Consider the following 20077-nt stretch of genomic DNA (forward strand, 5'->3'; position numbering starts at 1 on the left):
TAGGCCTTTCAAAGTTAAATGGCAAAAGGTAATTCAGGCACAGAAATAAAAGAAAAAAAAAAAAGGAAAGCAGAAGTGAGAAAACTGTGAAATTTCATCAGGTCAATGCACAAAATCATTTAAATCTGGCCTCCAAATTAAAAATTTACTTTGAATGAATTTTATAACAACAGTGATGTTGACTACTGGGGCAAAGGCAAGGACAGATGATGGGGAATGACTGTGTGGAAATGAAGATACCAGAAAGTGGAAGAAAAATTAATTCTTAATGAAGATGTAATGAATTCCTGTTGTGGGGGACTGGGAGATCTTCCTCCCTGGATTCTGAGGAAGGGATACACCAGGTCGCAGGTCCCATCACTGGCACCCCTGACTCTGCCAGAGCAGGAGAAATACTGAATGGCAGACAAGGCAGGGTAGCAACTATACTTAATATGGGAAAAGTGGCACTTGAAGGCTTGTTAGCCTGTTCTCAGCCGCACTTTGTGGGAGACAGTAAAGAAAAAGAGAGTATTTTTGGTGTGTGCAGACCTGCGTAGCTATGGGACATTCCTCATCGGATCCACCCAAGTACAGAAAGTCAAATGGCAATGTCTTGGTCCCTCCTCTGCTACACCAAACTTTAATGGTGCTCTAAAAATACCGCTCTTAAATAAAATGCTGTCTTAGCCACCCCTTACGCAACCAGCTGCAATGGCTGTGGAGCTCATCGGGGCCCGAGGAGGGGCTACGAAACCCCAGGCAGGCTGGTGCGAGGTTTGGCTGATGTGGAAGTGCCATCTAGAGGCAACAGCAATTATTATGAAACTTATTAAAAACGGGGAGCTCCGCCCAGCTGAGGGGCGACTTTTATTTCTCCGTTTTCCTGGCACCCGGGGCGAGGGGAGCAGGATCAGGGGATCACGCAGGGGCCTGGGCGACGTATCTCTCCCGGCATGGGGCCTTGCAGACGAGGCGGGCACTGCCGGGCACTGCCGGCCCCCGCCGCGGCCTGGCCCCCCGCCCCGCTTCAGGCCAGGCAGGCTCTCGCCTGGAGGCCCCGGGGCCGCGTCCTCGTCCCCGCTGCCTCTGGGACGCTGTGCTGCGGCTGGAGCAGCTCCGCGGGCTGGCTCCTTCCCTCCCTTCGGAGGAGACTCTGGCCGGAGCCTCTGGCTCATCAGCGGAGCTGAGCCCGGGGGGTGGGGGGGGCAGCTGGGAAAACGAGCCGTTTTAATTAACCTGGTGCTGGGGCCGTGCCCTGACATGGGGCTGCCCCACGACCAAAGCAGCAGCTTCCTCATAGTCAACTCTGTCCTTTTATCATCTCTGTTAGTGAAGCCTGTTCTTACAATGGCCCAGCTGCTTCCCTGGCTGCCGCAGCTCGTTATTTATTACCTGCTGTAGCCAACACCACAGCAGTCGGGGAGTTCCTGAGGGAAAAGGACTGGCTGCAGGCTTTCATTGCTCTATCCCCTGTTTCTCTGCTTTACCAAGTTTTATCCCGCAACTCCAAACGGTCCAGGAATTACTCTCAGCCAAACGCCTGGGCTCCCTGTCTAGTTGATAGAGATGGAGGGAGGAGAGGGTGACTTGTCCGTGCAGGTCTGAGACAGCCTTCAACGGTGCTGAGCCCCCAGGCTCTAAATGTCAATCGTATCCTGGGCTGCATCAAAAGAAGCGTGGCCAGCAGGTCAAAGACAGTGATTCTGCCCCTCTGCTCCGCGCTGGTGAGACCCCACCTGGAGTACTGCGTCCAGCTCTGGAGTCCTCAGCACAGGAAAGACGTGAACCTGTTGGAGCAGGTCCAGAGGAGGGACACAAAAATGATCAGAGAGATGGAACACCTTATCTATGAGGAAAGGCTGGGAGAGTTGGGGTTGTTCAGCCTGGAGAACAGAAGGCTCCGGGGAGACCTTATTGTGGCCTTTCCATATATAAAGACAGAGAAAGGTTTTTTACCAAGACCTGTAGTGACAGGACAAGGGGCAACAGTTTTAAACTGAAAGAGGGTAGATTTGGATTGGATATAAGAATGGTTTGGATTTGTTCGTGAAAACAGTTTTTGTAGTAGTTTGCCTTCAAACCTAGGAGTGTTTACTCCTAGAGCATCTACAACCTCAGCGGTCTGGGCAGTGACATTGCTGTGAAGCAGAAGGGGGTTGGAGGACACTGTGGTCATTAGCTCTCATTTCTCTTGGGTTGACTTCAGACACCCCCGCACTCCCTGCAGCAAGGCACAGACAGTGCAAGTGTTAGACACTGGCCACTTGCATGGGCACAAGCAGGCAGGATGGAAGTGGAAGTGAATGGTCTGTGCAGGTGTGATGTTCATACAAGACCTTCTTCTTTCACAGGCTCTTATTATTTAACCACCACCTATGGGGCCCTGGAGCACATCAAGAACTACGACAAAATCACCGTGACGCGGCAGCTGAGCGTGGAGGTGCAGGACTCCATTCACCGCTGGGAGCGACGGAGGACTCTGAACAAGGCCCGGGCTTCCCGTTCATCAGTGCAGGTAGCTGGCATTACTTTCTAGGGAGAAAGCCTGGAAGATGAACATGCTCTCTCTGTACTCACTAATTTTTAATATGATAACTGTTTTAAAACAAAATTAACCCAAATGACTATTAAAAAACAAGAGTACATATGGTGCAAAATTTCCAAATCTTAAAAAACCACACCTCATTTGAAATACATATTACTTAAAAAATGCATTTTGAAGTCTTGAAGTACCCTCATAATGATACAATTTTAAATATGACTGCAGAGTGATTTTGTTGTTCGTTCTCAAAGGAGGCATGTTAGGAGCCTTCGCATGTGGAGAGCTGTGGCGGGGAGGCAGGGACCCCCTCTGCTCCATGTCCTTAGGGCCTGGGGAAGTCCTGGGCTAAGCTGAGGAGATGCAAGCAGGCTACACAGTGGTGGTTCCTAGGTGGCATAAAGCAGTAGGAGGACCTGAGATATCCCAAGGGCCTGTCAGACAAGCATCTTCCAGAGCCTGGCTTCTCCTGTCTGGCAGCAGAGCAGACCCAACGACGGCTGGCTAGCTTTGAAGCCCATGCTGTGGATGGGCCGGCGAAGACCTACCCATGCACCAGTGGAAGAGGGTCGCAAGAGGGATGGGTGGTCTGGGCCTCCTGCCATGGTGAGGCTGGGTGCAGGAACCAGGCAGGCAGGATGCCCTGCCAGCCCCATGTCCTGTGATCAAATTGTCATCCACAGGGAGGCAGCAAAGGCCACGTCTCGGGTTCTGTAAAGCCTTCACAGTGCAAAACTGAAAACTGAATGCCGAGGGGAAAGCCAGGGGAAGGTCTCCTGAGAGGTAGAACACAGTCCATATAGCTCTCTGAAAGCATGGGGTTTAATATGCTTCCCATATTGCAGTCAAAACAGTCCCTGATGATCTCAGAACGTGTGAATGGTGGCTGAGACACGTCAAATACCCATCCAGCCACAAGTGCTGCTCTGGCAGTAGCTCATAGCGAGTACCTAGCATGGAGCATAACAGCTGGGCAAGCAAATGCCACATTTCCCCAGGAGATTCCCACTGCCTCTGGCAGCGGAAGGGCCATTTTCCATTCCTTTGAATGAGGGATACTATCAGAGACATGAGCCCATCCTGGTGGAGGTAAACAGCTTGCTTTGGTGTTAAGTGTGCCCCTGCACACCCATCTGGCTGCCTTGCTCATCTGCAGTGATACTCCATAAATGCAGTTTGGAAACCCATAGCCCGATTATTTGGCAAATCTTACTTCTGCTGGGGAAACTGAGTATTTTCTCACCAAAAAGGCTGGGAACTTTTTTAAAATTCAAAGGCACAAATTAAACACACAGGTTCCCACTGTGGCCAAAGGTTCTCTAGATTCTGTTCCTCATGAGTTTGGCAAGAGGAAAGTCATCCCAACAGTTGTTACTGCCTGAAACAGGACACAAGTAAATCAGCCTTCTCAGCATAACTTCTTCTGCTGTTTCCTTACTGATGGAAGGAAGTTTGGAGGACACGCTCTCAAGGTGCTGTTTGGGTGATGGTGGAGTTACAAGGGTCGCCACACTGCCAGCCCTTTCCTGTTTCTGTGAGACAGGAGGTTTTCAGGCCAGATCTCTGAGGTTTTTGGTTTGTTATTCTGGTCTGTTACTTCTTTGCATCCTATTTCTTCAGGAGCTGTAGAAAGGTGGGAGAAGGAACTGTTGCAGACTACTCACTACGGATATTCACCAAAATCAGAAAAAAGCTTTCACTTCTGTGTCCTTACAGGGCTCATTAATTTGTTAAGTGTTTGTTAAAGTATTTGCTGATTCAGAACTTGTTTGTCAGAGGGGAGAAAGGAGAGGATACCTATGGCATTGGCGAATGATTGGAGGATATTTGAGAGTGTTTAGGAGCTCCAAGCAGCTAGAGCTTTGGGGCTGAATTCTGCCTCCTTTGGTCCTAAGTCACATGTTAACTGCAAGATCTATCCTCATGTTTCTCTTCAGGATTTCATCTCTATCTCCTTTCTGGAAATTGGTGCTCAGTCAAGGACACTTGCTTCCCAGAACAGCACCACGGCTGAGCAGCTGAGCCAGCAGTGTGCCGAAAAGTTTGAAGTCTCCCATCCCAAGGACTATGGACTCTTTGTTTATGTTGATGACCAGTGGCTGCAGCTGGACAAGGATGCCCTTCCTCACCATATCAAAGGCTCCCTGCTGAAGAGTGAAACTAAGAAAGATTTCCATTTTATTTATAAACCAATAGACCATAAAGCCCCACCAGTTCCAATTGTCAAAGAATCAGACTTTCTCTAAGGGCCATGCTGCTCTTTTGTTGTGTTTGCTGTCATCCTGGAAGGGCTGGATAGTTTATCTCATGAGATCCTCTGGTATCTGCAGACCTCAGAAGGTCTCTGAAGCGTGGCCTTCAACACGGGGCAGATGTGCTAATTGTAGATGCTGTCTGAATACAGGGCATTTCTCAGCAGAGTTCATTTGCAGAAATAAAAGGAGCATTCAGGAGAACATTCATCCTCTGGAACACTTGAAGTATCAAACCTCAGAACCTCCCGCTGGCAACCAGCTGATGTTGCAGAATGTAAATGGACAGTGGAGAAAATCCAGAGATCTTGTGGAAAAGTGGACATTTACTCCATAATAAATTATGGCACACCTCTGTGCACAAGGCCTGTGAAAGGTCTGCACACACCTCAATCTGTTTGGAGGTAAGATTGTGTTTATGCCTTACAGTATCTGTTCACCCAGTTTGAATAAACTGAGTCTTGTCTGATGTATTCAGTGGAATAGGGTTGCCACCTCTAGCAGAACTCCCTCTCTGTCTTGCTGTCTACAACACATCATTGCCTTTGAAATCCACATGATTACAGACCACGCAAGATGATCCTGTACATTCATTAAGAATAGATTTTCTGCCATCTACTTGTCACTGAAATCAGGTAGCATAGGCATTTTCATCAATGTATTTTTCTTAAAGATTGAAAGTCTTCACCATCAGTTTTACATGTACAGCAGTTTTAATCACATTGGTTGTATGATAGTGTCTGGTTAACTGTATATTTATTTCTGTGTGTGATATGGTGCGTTTATTTTAAAATAACCATTTGTAAAGAACTTAATAATTTGCCCATTGTAGCAAACCAGATTAAAATTTGAAAGGCAAAAGGAGCTAGAATTAAATACCTGTCCCTTTTTACCCAGATGTTACTTTCTCTAGTGTTTTCATATCTACAAGTCCCACCAGGTTGTTACTTTAATAAATTCAGGCTGTTGCAGACAGAACGTGCTAATTCTCCTCTCTACCTGTGCTTTCAGTCATTCAGTCATTGCAGACTTAAATTCCCACAGAGTAAATTGAACCAATGCAAAAACACATTTCATGAAATTTGAAAACAGTTTTCCAGGACTGGAAAATGGAAGTGGGAGCCTTAATTGCCAGACAGATCGATGTCTTCTGGGTGCCTTCATTCAGGCAAGATTCCCACTACAAACACAAGAGACTGGATTATATGCATGCAGGAGGCAAGCAACCTCCACTGCAGCGACACAAACTTGGGACTGGGCCTAGCAAAGCTCTGATTAGAAAGAAAGGGTGTTTTCCTGTAAGTTTTGCTCAAAGCTGCTATTGTTCCCTCCCATTAACATTCAAAAAAGAATTGGGGCATGTCGGGCCAAGTTGCCCAAGGTCCCTGCCTTACTCTGAACCTCCAAAGGTAAAACGGTTTCACATGTAGCAGGGTCCCTCTCAGTCTCTGGGGCTTGAAATATCCACGTCTACATGCCCCAGCTGTAGCATGCACTGGCCAAATCTGCATGCAGATAGCAAACCAGTGCTGTGCATCTGCCAGCTTGGGCTGCGTGCGTGTCTTGTCAGGAACGGACAACAACCAAGAATGAGGAACAGTGAATAACAGCAATCTTGGTTTCGAGGACATCATGTGCACAGCTTGCAGTGTGTGACACTGGCACTGAGCTGACTCCAAATTCATGGTTATTTCTGCTCATGTGCAGCTGTCGGCACCTCCGCCTTGCCTCTGGGCAGCACACCAGCAGGATGCCCGAGCTGAACCCCTCCCTCGAGCTGCCATTAACCTCTTGCAGGGCAGCCAGTGCTGTTCTCAGGGTGGCACTCGGGATGCCATGACCAAACCTGAGATACAGGTTTCCAGTACCGATCTGACAGAGGAGATGCTGATCTCAGGGCCCTGAGGGCACTCACGGGTGTTGCTGCCTCCAGTGCCTCCCCAGGGCTACCCTACCCAGCCCACGGCCTAGGACCCCATTTCAGCCTCCCAGGGCTGTCAGCCCCTGCCCCAGTGATGGTGCAGCAGGGCTGGTCTCCAGCTCCCACAGCTATGCCCAGGCCCAGCCTCAGCCTGTCCCCATCCCCAGGGAGGTGCCCGATGCCCAGGACTGGGGCTGCCGCTGGTGCTCCCCGCTGTTCCACTCCTGGCTGTAGCAGTGGGATGGGCTCCTGGGGAGCCCCATGGCCTCCGGAGCTGCTGGCCTCTCTGCCCCAACAGCAGCTTCTCCGCATCCATCCTGCGGGCTGCAGCAAGGACATCAGCACTTGGCCTTCTCCCACGCTGACCTGGACATGGCGTGCCAATGGCTCGGCGGCAGGCTCTCACCCAGGGGCTGGGTACAGGGTCCCCTGGGCATTCCGGCTGTGAGGCAACTTGTCCTCACCCTGCCCGGCTCCTCAGCCCACCACCATCCCTGCATGTTGGGTGAGCTCATGGCAGTTTCCCCCTCTGGTGGAAGCACTGCCAGTAAATGCCTGACACGCAGCACAGAGAGGCCGGTTGTCCTATTTCTCCCGTAGGTACCGTCACTGATGTCCATATGTCCTGAGGGCTGACCTGCTCCATGTTGGCCATGCTGAGGACAATCTGGACTGTCACCCCTGAGCCTGTGGCAGCAGGAGGTTCCAACCTCTCGGCAGCATCACTAACGAACCTTCCTTTTTTTCTCAAACCTATCCCGCCCCACACACTCTCCAAATCCTGTTTTGCACCCACTCTCCCATAGGACACCCGTCCCCCCCAGCCTCTTGCCTACCTTTCCCACCTAAACCATGGGCCCAGACTAGCTCTCTGGCCCACCTCACACCAGCCTCCTCCCCCCCCCTTGGTAGGACTCCAAGCCATGTACCCACCTCAACTCCCACCACCTGTGCACAGGTATCACACTGCATGGGGTCCATGTATGGTGGGACTGGGGGTCCCCAGTGCCAGACCCAGAGATGGGGGGGTGTGACTGACCAGCAGCGTAGTTCTGCTGTGGCTGCTGCAAGTTATTTTAAGCCCCAGGAGCGAAGACGTATATGTCTGCCAAAATCCTTGGCCTGATCAGGTTATCTTTATACTGTAACATTTATGAGTTAATGAGCCTAAAGTAATCTGATGGGGATAAGGCTAAAGTAGAAACATGCAAGGAAGGAAGCAAGGGCTGATCCTCTGCTGGATATTTCTGGAGAGCAACTGGACTTTGCACTGGCCAGGGTCAAGCAACAGATTGATGAAGTGAAGCACTCCAGCACCTTGCAGTGTCCTGGGACCTCTGAGTCAGCAGCTGGACCTCGGAGCAAGGGGGAACCACAGCTTATACGGCTGGTCAGTGGAGCCCGAGGAAACCACAACAGTGCTAAATGACTGCAATCCACACAGGCTCAGACTAAAGTTTACCAAAGCCTAGACCCAAAATCAGACCTGCAGATCCCAGTTTTCAAAAGGCAAGGAGTGCCAGCTGAATTTCTGTGGGCTTTTACAAAGGCTCTCAAATTTTCCTTCGGCATAGCAACTGCAAAACTCTGATTTGATTTGCAGAGGTTGCCATGGCTCTCCCGAACTCAGAGATTATTGACAATAATGTGAGTTACTGTGCCTGGTGCGAGCTCCCTGGAAGGAAACCCCTGTGCTGGGGCTCAGTGCAGAGCGGGGCTTGCTCAGAGGCTGTGGGGCACCTGGCCTGTTTGGTCACATTATATAAACCACCAGCAACAACTTTGCTAAACATACATCTCTGGGGTACGGGGTGACCCGGTTCCTCCAGGGCCTGACCACAGCTGTCACTTATCAGGGAACGCAAGCTGGGCGATGACCCGAATGACGGGATCCGCGAGGACCGAGGACGAAGGCGGCTGCCGCCTCTCCAAGCTCACAGCTCAGCAGTGGGACTCAGGCTCTGCCCTGTGCCAGGGTCGTGCAGAAACAGCCTGTCCGGAACAAACATGCTGTTGTTTTGGTGATCCCAGCAAAGCTCTGAGTCTCCAGCATGGAGACTGCTGGAGCAGTTCAGCATGCCCCTCCCTCCGGACCCTAGTGCTCAGGGTCCTGCACTGCTTTGTGCTGGTATCTGACATTTCAGGTGGTGAGAAAAAAAATGTCAAATGTGGGAATGAAAGGGGCATTTTTAAATGCTCCATGGGATTTTATTCATCTGTTTTGCCATAGAGTTGCCTTATGCTGCAGCCCAGGTGAGGAGGAAGCAGTCCAGTCTGGTGATCTGCGGCTGCCTCTGGTTAGTCAAGATGGTCACGCCATGACTCATGCTCTTGCCCTCACATGAGCCGTCAGCAGACAGGAGTGTTTCAGGAGACTTTGACCAAGTAGGGTTGTGCAATCCAGCCAAGGCCTCCTCAAACACTCATTTGCAGAGAAACATTGTGCAACAATCACTCACTTACTCACAAGGAAAGGATCCCAGTGTGAGAGAGAGCGAGAGACCTGCTGAACCCAGCAACTTCTGCAAAGAAAAAACAAAAAGCCCGCGTGGCCACTTCATGCACAGATCTGAGTTAACACCACTTTGCACCCAGTGATACAATCTGTCAATAATTCACTGAAATAGTTAATTAATCATGTATAACCTAAAATAAAAGCCATTGAAATCAAAGGCAGTTTTCCTGCTGAATTCAAGAGCTTTGGGGCCTCATGATGCATCAGTCATTAACTGTACTTCAAAACTCTGTACAAGACTGCCTTTTTTCCACAGGCTTGTGGAGTGATAGGCTGGCAGGGACCCCTGGAAGTCACCAGTCCAATCCCTGCTCAAGTGGAGCTGCCTCCCAGGGTTGCTCAGGGCCTCATCCTTTCACTGCTGCAGGTCTCCGGGGCTGGACGTCATACAGCCTCGCTGAGGCCCTGGTCCTGCATTTCAACCCCTTGCACTGTGACAAATGGTTTCCTCCTATCCAGCTGGTGCGAAGACACTTCCTATCCCACCGGAGTCCCTCCTTGGATGAGTGTTGCTACTGTGCGATACTGGCCAGTTCTGCCTGCGGTGCATGGGATTACAGACTTGTAATATTTGTTTGCTGCCTCTTTTGGGGTATCACGTCCCTAGGAAGGAAGCAGCCTCTGATTCAGAATTGCCTGAGCTCTTGGCACGAAATGCTGCTTAGTCAGGACTTTAGCTTCAGTATCCATTCCCTCTGCTGCGCCTCAATCCCTGTTCTCACAGGGCAGAGGCTGAGCACAGGAACGAGAGGCTTTCAGCCTCCTGCCCTCAGATGGGCATGGCTGCTCAGCGCTTACCTGAAGCCATCCTGGTGAGAGAAGACGCAACTTGGTTTGGGCAGAGCTAAAATACTACTACTTACTGGAATGTCTAAAAAAGTGCATTATCTCCAACTCCAGGTGAACTGCGTTTGGCTTTATTGCTAGTGGAGAAGGGAGGGTGGTTATATGCACCCTGAACAAAACTGTGTCCATCTAAGTTTGCATTAACTAGTCAGCATACAGCGTACTACGGAGGCTGATCATGCCTCCTGCCCTCCAGGTCCTCTCAAAGGAAAGGCGGTGAACTGCTGTGTGCAGCAGGATATTGGGTAGAAACACACGGCAGATTTGGAACAGAATGGTCGGAAAAAGGACCTTGAACTTTGTTCCTAGCAATAAGGAGGAGGAGGATAGGAAGCCCTGGCTGGTGCAAATGACACTCTTCCCAGGGGTTACGGATACACACACAGCTATTCTGCTCAGAAAAGGTTTTTGTAAATAACACAGCCTCAACTTTGCCCTGTTCTGCCTGGTGATGACAATTTGCTGGGAATCTGACAGTTTTCCATATTTTGCAGAAGTCATTCCTGCACCCCAGCATTCTAGGAACGGCAGCTGAGCAGCTGCATGCCTGCAGGAAGAGTGAGGGTGTCTGCAATTGCCCAATACACTGCAAGATACTCTGGCGTAAGACTGACTTTGCACAATCCTAAAACGATTTTCTCATCAGGTTCTATTACCATCCCAAAATAAACAGCCTGCTATGCAGGCACTAAGCCTGTGGGATGCTATTTGGAGGCCTTAAAACAAATGTATTGATCAGCACAGGTGAAGGTTGTTGGTTTCTTCTTCTGCAGGGCTGTTCCCTGAGTGGCTGCAAAGGAAATGGGTCTCTGGATACAAACTGGAAATTCAGTAGCACATTAATGCTTTTTGCAGTGCACAGATAAGAACCTACTGCATCTCAGACGGTATTGCGGGTGCAGTGACATCTTCAGCAGATTGCCTCTCTTTCATTTTGGCACATCTCTGAGGGAAGGGGTAATAATGCCATGGGTAGCATTTAGGATAGTGAAGCTCTGGAAATCACTCTTGCAGGAGGAAAACGGACAGAACAAAATCCCACTCGTTTCACATTTCCGCTTTGCATCCTCAGAGCTACAAGGGTCTGCAGGAGGGCCAGGGCATGTGATGGTAGTGAGGTACAAGGGCCACCTGGGTGTCAGTAATGTGTGAAAATAAAAATGTGTGCTAGCAGCTGATTTTTCATCGATAATTACTTTTTGAGGCCTACTTAGTATGGCTGGAGACTCTTGGCTATAAAGTGATGCTATTTGTGAAGGACCCGGAGGGCTTTTTTTTTTTTTTCCTCCTCTACGTTCTAGATATGAAAAGCCAAAAGACCAAAAGCCTCTTCTGAATACTTCAGAAGAAAATGGGCATTTCTAATGGGTGAAGAAAATTGTTAAAACTATGAACTGATGATGTTAAGTGCTTGAGAAGCAGGCTGGATTTCTGGGGCAGAGAACAACTCTAAAAGCAGAGATGTGCAAAACTTAGCAGATTTAATGTATATATTTAAACAGGGCTTTGAAGGAGTTATTTTTCCTGTTCTTTCAAAGTGATTGGGGGCTCTTGGTACACTCTTTCGTGATAGCAGCCAGACTGCCTAAAAGCTGTCCTGTACGGCCAACCCTTCTTCATGCTATCAGGGGAACACCTGCAACACATTCAGGCACTCAAAAATTTCATACTCTCTTATTTTTAGATTTCTGCTAAAAAAATCCAGCTTTACAACTGAAAAGAAGCAACTCAAAAGCAGCACATAACTGAACTTTCAACAACCCTCGAAGTGCAAACTTTCATTTCTCAATTCAGTAAAGCCTAGTTCCACATACTTTTACATTTTCCCATCCACCTTGACACTAGCTGTGCTCTGGGATTTCTCACTCACTCACTGACTCAGCCACTCAGACGACAGCTGAAAGTGCTAATACTCCCGGCTTTGTCTGGCTCTTTATATAAAAGTAGTTTCAGCTACACCCTCTATAACCCTTCTCCTCTGAGTGGAGCTATCCAGAACGCTCTCCATCCTGGAGATGCTGGTTTAGTTTTTGTTAAAGTTTGCTCTTTTCCCATGGAAATGAGGTAATTTTGCATATTTTAACACACTTTGGAAAGAGCCCTGAAGTATTTCTGTATCCTGTCTCCATGTGTAAAAAGGCATGGACAACCTGGAACTATTTTGAATCACCTCATAACTTCTAATTATTTTCCCCCTGCTTGTCATTTACTGAGTCACCTATAAGGAGTGGTGCCTTCAAATGTGATTTTGGCCTTTTGATATTTTTTGTGGTTGTTGCTTTTGGGTTGGGGTTTTGGGGTTTGTTTTGGGGTTTTGTTGGTTTGGGTGTTTTTTTTTTTTTTTGAGATGACCTGTCTTTTATAAGACTTACAGGTGATAGATAACCTTTTAATGCAGTATCATAAAATGAATTAGCGCTCATTCATTTTCAAGACAGAAGATGTCTTAACACTGTATTGCCCTGTAGGTCAATGAAACTTGTCAACTTTATTTTTATTTACAGGCAATTCCTGTACTCTATGACTTCCCACAGCTTTGTGTGTATATACATTCAATTATAGCATACTGGTGCTAAATTTACAGCATTAGATATTTGTGTTTTTCTTTGGGAAACAGTGCTTTCTACCCACAAAGACTTTTACTGTTCACAGTTTAACTGTGCTGTTCACATCCAATAGTTCTTGAATGCAACTCATTTCTTTAAACTGTTAAGCAGTTAAAGCTTAAAGAACAAGCTTTGGTTTCTTCACTCTTTAACCAATCTGCAAATTAGTCACTGTAATGGAATTCATTAACTTTTTTAAAAAGCTAATAGTTAGCAACAGTATAAAAAAATTTTCCAGAATTAATGACTCTGTTTAAATTTAGCATAGATTTAGCAATCACTGATAGGTGGCTTGTAGTGTTCATCCAGAGATTCTTAAGAGCATTGCACTTTGAAACAAATCATCCATCTTGAAAACTCCAGGTGATCTGCCAAAATGCCTCTGTCAAACCAGCAGGCTGTCAGCAGGTGCTGTATTGCTCATGTTCAGGTGCCTCGGCTCCCAGCACAGTTCCAGTACCGCGGCTGACTCTCTTCATGTGGCATGCATGTAAAGTCTCGATTATTAGTTATGAAAAGTTATCACTTGTAGTAAGGGTTATATTAGGGACTGTTGTTTCCATCAATACCCAAGGCACACTTGATCCATGGCCAGGCATATTCTGCAACAGAGAAAACAGTGATCAGAAACTTTCCAGGTGCTCTGCTCTCAACCTGTTTCCCAAACTGACTGCAGCAGGATGCCACCAGGAGTGGGGCCAGCAGTTCTTCACCTTCTGGGTTGCATGCGCACACTGCCTAAACTACTGGTCCACCCTCCCATTCCCTACCCCTCTGCTTTCCTCTCTTTTTTCTTCCTCTCGCATGACTCACAAGCTAGGATCCCATCCTCTACCACAAACTCCCAAGACAGAATTTCAACACCATGCTCTCCTTGCCCCTATTGCACCACCATAAGGGTCAGCCTGGACCATTATTTGCCTGCTTTCCTACCACACGCTCACAGATGAGGGCCCTAGCACCACATTCCCTTTCCTCACCAGAACCCAGCAGTGCTGTGGTGTTCTGAGCCAGCAGCTGAGGGGGCAACACAGAAAATGGAGCAGTTCCCAACCTTGCTTCAGTGTAAGATCATACAGGAGTTACAGGGCAACGCCCTTGCACCAGTCATGCTCTTTTATGTTATGTGGTGCAGTGGGATCCTCCAACTGGCTATAATTTCCCCTGAGGGCCTTCAACAAGGAAATTAAAGGGTTACTGGGGAAATGGATCATTATGAGTGGGAGGGGACTAATAATGATATGTTGTCCAAAATAAGCATTCATAACTTTAGAGTGAGAACTTTACTGACAAAATGGTCAACAGAGCAGAACAAGTGAGAAACTTCCAGCATTAGGCTTCATCTGCCTATTAGCTTCTGCTTTTTTAGCCACAAATAAAACTACACAGTTTATCTGGGGACCTCATTACCTGTCAATGGGGTACCCTTCTTCACAAACGTTGACCAAGGCATACAGCTGTCTCAGTGCATACTCATACTGAAATAAACAAACATTGTTAATAATTTCAGTGATGAAGAGCAGGTATTGTTTATCCAAACTAAATTGTGGAAGTACTTTAGAGATGCTATTAATACTCAAGGTGTTTAACTGATGGTCTTGACAATCTAGTACTAGGTTAAATGCATCTTTCTTCTGTGCACTTTGCTCTTTGAACTTCATTAGGTAAATTCAGCTCTTGCTGCACATTGGCCCCTTAGGCAAGGCTTACCCATTTAACCAATTTCATTCAAAAAACCCCACAAAACCAAAAAAAACCACTAAAAAGGAACTAAAAGTTTAACAGAGCAACGTGGCCTCCTAATAGCCTGGTTGATTAGAAGCTCTTGGTTGATTAGAAGCTTCAACTAAAGGAGTGCACCTGCTTTTGATTTGTATACAGTACTTAAATCTTTGCCAACTGCCAGGTAATTCCATTGCTTTCTGCTAAAATAAATTTGCTGTTGATTCATCTTACCATGTACTGCTACCTGCTTAGGTTATCTTGCCTGACATCAGGACTGGGTTTTCTGGAATAGGAACTGACCTCTCTTATTGTTGTCTAAACAGTGCTTAGCACAACAGGATTTTGCCCTCAACTGGGATCCCAGGAAGAGCAGACAGTAGTAAAACCCCTGAACTAAAAAGTGACTCTCAGGAATTCAACAAGATCACGGAAGTAGCAGCTAGGCTATTTATCCTGGTTTCAGCTGGGATAGAGTTAATTGTCTTCCTAGTAGCTGGTACAGTGCTATGTTTTGAGTTCAGTATGAGAAGAATGTTGATAACACTGATGTTTTCAGTTGTTGCTAAGTAATGTTTGGTCTAAAATCAAGGATTTTTCAGCTTCTCATGCCCAGCCAGCAAGAAAGCTGGAGGGGCACAAGGAGGTGGGATGTGACACAGCCAGGACAGCTGACCCAAACTGGCCAACAGGGTATTCCATACCATGTGACATCACATCTAGTATATAAACTGGGGGGAGTGGGGACGGGGGGATTGTGGCTTGGGGACTAACTGGCTGTCGATCGACGGGTGGTGAGCAATTGCACTGCGCATCATTTGTACATTCCAATCCTTTTATTATTACTGTTGTCATTTTATTAGTGTTATCATTATCATTATTAGTTTCTTCTTTTCTGTTCTATTAAACCGTTCTTATCTCAACCCATGAGTTTTACTTCTTTTCCCGATTTTCTCCCCCATCCCACTGGGTGGGGGGGAAGTGAGTGAGCGGCTGTGTGGCCCTTAGTTGCTGGCTGGGGTTAAACCACAACACTATTGCAAGGAACTATGCAACACACAATCGTAATACAGAAATCTGAATGTACCAGGATTATGAATTCACAGTGGTGGTGCTTGTGTTTCTGGTTTGCCAGTAGAGATGCTTCAAGCAGGAATACAACATGATTTATTTGATATTGGGATTTCTGGGGAGGGAATTGATGAAGGTACTATTTTTGGGTTTGTTTTTACTGAAAGTATTTTTAGTAACCTTCTTGCTTATCTACAGGTGTAGTGGAAGTGGTTTCCTGCTTCCAAAAATCGTTACTTACCCTTTCTCCAAAACTAAGCCGTATGACTGCCCCCAAGCTAGGTTTTTAATAAAAGCTGATTTTGCAGACGTGCTTATGACTACCATGCTTGTTTTGCTGTTACATTTATCAGGTTATATCTAACGCTTGACTCACCAATGGTAAGTGCCAGTTGAAGCAACGAGCTTTGAAGTGGTTCACCGCTGACTGGTAGCAGTCGTAATTGCTGATGGTCAATCTGTCTGACAGAATTTGGTTGGTCTGTTCTTTTGATCCTGTTAATAAGGTGATTATCTTTCGCATGGATTCTTGGATAAATTCTTTCACCTGCACATAAACAAACAAGAACTTAAAACATGCTTTTTCTAAACCTAATTTGAAGACTTTGAAGGAAATTTTTCTTTCTTTAAACCTCCCTCAACTCTTGGGCTCTTTAAGGAACCCAATTTTGCCATTTTTTTTTTAGCACAGTCTTTTGGACCTGTCTCTTAACACACAAATGAAAACTAGGGAGAGAGAAAGTCAGACTCTTGGCACCCAAAATCACTCACTGTCCTTCTAGTGTTCTGCCAGAAGAAAGAAAACACCACCAATACTGACTACCATTCTGCAGCAGCTATTTGATTTGGGAGATTTCAGTTCTACTGAGACAAGAGTTTCTCTAACACCAAAGAATAAGTCCTCCCAACAAGAATCCCTACAGATGCAGATGAGGAACTTCCTGGCAATAAAAGCTGTGAGACCGACTTTTGCATTTGCTTGCATTTGCCTAGATAATCACTACTGAATGTGCCTCCTGGAACAGATCCCTGAATTTTAAAGGAAGAGTAAACCATCAGCTACAGGTTACCAGTCTGAAGAGTAATTTTGTTGCAATTTGCAAAAACTGGAAGCAATCCCATTGGCTTCAGGGGTCTTACTTCTGCCATTGCTTATGATGGAAATGAATCTGACCTGATGTGTAGTTCAAATTTTTTTTTTTTTGCTTACCTCCAGGTGTGTCTTCATCTCTGCAGCAATCTTCCTAGCCTCATAAATGTCATTGGTAGCCATCAGCTTTCGTTTCATGATTGCAAAAGGGACATCAGGACTAGGTGTCAGGTCATAGTGTTCTACAGGTGGCAGAGAAATGGGGATAGCTTTCTTCCCCATGCCCTGAAACTGCATCACTTTCATGGAGGAGATGCTCTGAAGGTTAGAAAGTAAACAAATGGAAACTGTCAATCACCTCCAGTAGGTAGTCTGTCTTTGCTTTGCCATGCAAACCTAACTCTCTAAACTTGCTTTATTAGAGAAAATAAAGGAGATCATAGGGTTGTATGTGTGTATGTGCGCACATTGGGTTTTTTAATACAAGGTCAAGGCTGCGAAAAATCGGGGAACTTTTATTTCCAAAACTCACTGTGGGGAAAAAGACCATCAGGTTAAGTAACCTGACTTCTATTTTTAACAAATATTTAATCTGTTGAATAATGGGACTATTATAAATGATACATCACCTCTTAGCTCTTCCCATTTGAGGGATCAATCTACTTATTATCATTTCATTAATATTCATAATATGCCTGGAAGTGGTAAATACCCTTCTTATATTTGAGTGAAGTGTTAAGTCACTGGCAGAGCTTGGAGGACAATTCATATCCTGACTCCTTGGATTAAAGCATAATACAAGGCTGTATTTCCTTTAGCATCAGGACCACCGTCCCTTAAATGCTAAGTGGTCTTCTGAGATGAACAGTTTCATTTTCTAAATCAACCCTGCCAATATATAGTGATTTTTTTTTTTTTTTAAAGATATGGAAGTAGAGGGCACAAAAGGTTTTAAGATATATCTGACCAGGAAGCCCACTCAAATACATACTCTGTTTCCATACTGCATCACATGGCTGGTGTTGGTGCGTTTCTTCACCAGCTGAAACTGCTTGTGGAGTGTTTCTTTTCTTAGATCCTCCTGCATGAAGAAACTTCCATGTGGTCACAGATACTTAAATTCAGCTATTCTAAAAATGCAAGGAAACCTGGAAAGGGTCTTAGCTGCCAGTATGGAGAAGGAAGTATAGGGCAAGAGCTATACAACCTTTGAAAGACATGAAAGTAAAAATTGAAAAGATTTGACAGCATATTCTCTAATTGCTTTTCATGATCTCCTAATCTCCCAGCAAATGGGCAAGAAGGGAGTGGGCTAGCATACAAATCCCAGATTTGTTTCATTAATACTTTTTCCATTATGCTAACAAATGGGTTAGCCACAGTTCAGTATTTAAGGATCCCTGAAGCAGAGGTACAAATTACTGAACTGCCCAATTTGTTTAACAAACTTGGAGATGTGGTCTCAGATTAGCAAATGGAGATTATATGAATTTGAAACTAGAAGTTAGACAGTTTCTAATCTTATAGATAAGAAAGACAATGTTTCTGCAAGTTAGTTTCAGAAATAAATTTAGTGGCCCAAACAAATAAAGATTATATATGGTTCTGAGTAGTAGATAAATACTTTTACCAACACAATTTGTTGATTTCCATCTCAGATTAAAAACAAGTATTTTCACAAATCCTGTAAAGGAGCTATTTTTAAAAAAGCCTAGTGATTTTTCATGCATGGAAATGCAGAAACCTCATCTAAGTAACTTACCATATCTGAATCTTCCATCCAATTCACACTGTACCAGTCCCCAAGATAAGTCTGCCTTTCATCATCATAATAACATGCATAAGATGACTCTCTGGGATTGGCAGCTGTTGTTGCATAAACTGTAAACCAAATAGAAAGTAATTTTTTTCTTTTTTTTTTAATCCCCCCCATGATTTAGTACTTAGCTGCACATGATAAATTTGTCTAAGTATTTTGCCTTTCAGTCATTTACTTCTAAATAGCAGGAAGGAAAGAAGCCTGTTAATTATTCTATTCAGTCAGCCGCAGTGCTGTTATAAGAGCTCCTTCCTTGCTGCCAAATGTGTGGTCTGGGGTGTTTAAAGAAGAATATGTGCTTCTGAAGGAAAAATCTACTATTCGAAGAACTGCCTGAAAACACTGTATACTGACAACCATCTACACATTCATTTTCTTTATTACAATAATGAGGACTTTTTCCCAAACATGGAGTAAATCCCCTAAATCATCTTTTCTTCCAGAAAATGCCACCTTCTAAGTAATATCCTTTCTTGGATTAACAATCTACACTGAGAGAAAAGCAAAACAAACTTCTACAACCTCTACCCCAAGCACAGTGTTCCCATAAGTCATCTCTAACACAACAGAAATACTGTAAACACATCTTTAGAGGTATTATTAAGACAAAAGTAATTTTGGCTTTTTGCCAAAGTCAACTCATAGCATACTTGCGTAACTGAAGGAAAGTCCAAGTTTCAAAATGAAGAAGTGTTAAGCATGCTTTTACAGAGCTATAGTGTTGTTTCTACTCAGAATGTACTTAAAGTTCAAAAGCCAAAAAAAAGTCTTAAATCTTGTCTGTGTAAGTAAAGTGCTCCTCTTAGCACCCTTTAAAATGCTTACCAAGTAACCAGTTAAGCTTTGTAGTTCACCATTGAAGGCTGCCAAAGACAGCTTCATACTGTAATACAAAAACTGCCAATTTTCTGCCTTTTTAAGTTTGTGGCAAAGCTGGTGGTAAAACCAGAGTCCTCAGACTGGAAATTTCTGATAGAACAAACTTTGAAAAATGCTGATTCACTGAGCATTTATTTTGAACAATCATCAATATGAAACATTCTGTGTGAGATTTCTGTAAATCTCTGATAGGGCTGTAAGGAGTCTGGGTGGGTGCCAGACAGCATACTCCAGGGTCAAAGACACAGGAAGCCATGGATAGGCACATGGTTGGTCTTCCCTGGAATCGCAGATTCAAAACTACAAGAAATCCAGAGCACTCAGTCTCCCTGCCACAGAACAGGAGTTTGAAAAGATTGTGATTCCTTGTCCTAATCAAGGCTGAACTCCCAGCTCTGCAGCAGAGAGCTTAGAAGCCCTGAAAAATCTGAGTTCCACTTCCTGGGTTATTGTGCAAATCAGTGTAGCAAAATTGCCTGGCAATGGTGTCTCACAAGTGCCTTTGCTACTCAATGAAACTGGTATCAGGAACTTCACACCTGATGTTAGCAGTGCTGAGGCTGAGAAATGTCAGTATAACTTAACTTCTACGAGTTAAGGGCGACCACATAGCTCCTGAAAAGAAATACTTTTTTAACTTCTCATTTGCAAGAAACTGAAAGCCCTGTTAGTCTTTATAAGACTCCATTAATTCTTTAAAAGGAACTTCCCATAAATGGAAAATATTACCTTCTCTAATTCTTGTGCTCCTCTGCTAAAACTACATAAAAGTGCCTTGAACCTATCCTTGACACAGTATCTGTTTAGGTCTGTGACAAGTTGGGGCATTTAAGTC

At 45.4% G+C, this 20077-nt stretch overlaps 2 protein-coding genes across 3 annotated transcripts in view; one reads left to right on the forward strand and one right to left on the reverse strand.

Annotated features, from left to right (window-relative positions):
• Positions 1 to 5637, forward strand: part of LOC128140187 (ras and Rab interactor 3-like) — a 174376-nt gene extending 168739 nt beyond the window's left edge. The window contains exons 25-26 of the mRNA XM_052783723.1: positions 2334 to 2497; positions 4459 to 5637. Of these exons, the coding sequence (XP_052639683.1) occupies positions 2334 to 2497; positions 4459 to 4767 (473 nt within the window). The 3' untranslated portion in view covers positions 4768 to 5637. The remainder of the gene's footprint in view (positions 1 to 2333; positions 2498 to 4458) is intronic.
• Positions 5638 to 13065: 7428 nt separating this feature from the next.
• LGMN (legumain) overlaps positions 13066 to 20077 on the reverse strand; it is a 28219-nt gene continuing 21207 nt past the window's right edge. Inside the window, exons 9-14 of one of the 2 annotated variants that reach the window (XM_052783018.1) lie at positions 18307 to 18425; positions 17536 to 17625; positions 16665 to 16862; positions 15831 to 16001; positions 14072 to 14139; positions 13066 to 13263 (exon numbers count right to left, since the gene is read on the reverse strand). In XM_052783018.1, the coding sequence (XP_052638978.1) occupies positions 13224 to 13263; positions 14072 to 14139; positions 15831 to 16001; positions 16665 to 16862; positions 17536 to 17625; positions 18307 to 18425 (686 nt within the window). In that variant the 3' untranslated portion in view covers positions 13066 to 13223. The remainder of the gene's footprint in view (positions 13264 to 14071; positions 14140 to 15830; positions 16002 to 16664; positions 16863 to 17535; positions 17626 to 18306; positions 18426 to 20077) is intronic. The other variant, XM_052783019.1, reaches the window with a different exon arrangement.

Source organism: Harpia harpyja, chromosome 3 (assembly GCF_026419915.1).
Source record: "Harpia harpyja isolate bHarHar1 chromosome 3, bHarHar1 primary haplotype, whole genome shotgun sequence".
NCBI lineage: Eukaryota > Metazoa > Chordata > Aves > Accipitriformes > Accipitridae > Harpia > Harpia harpyja.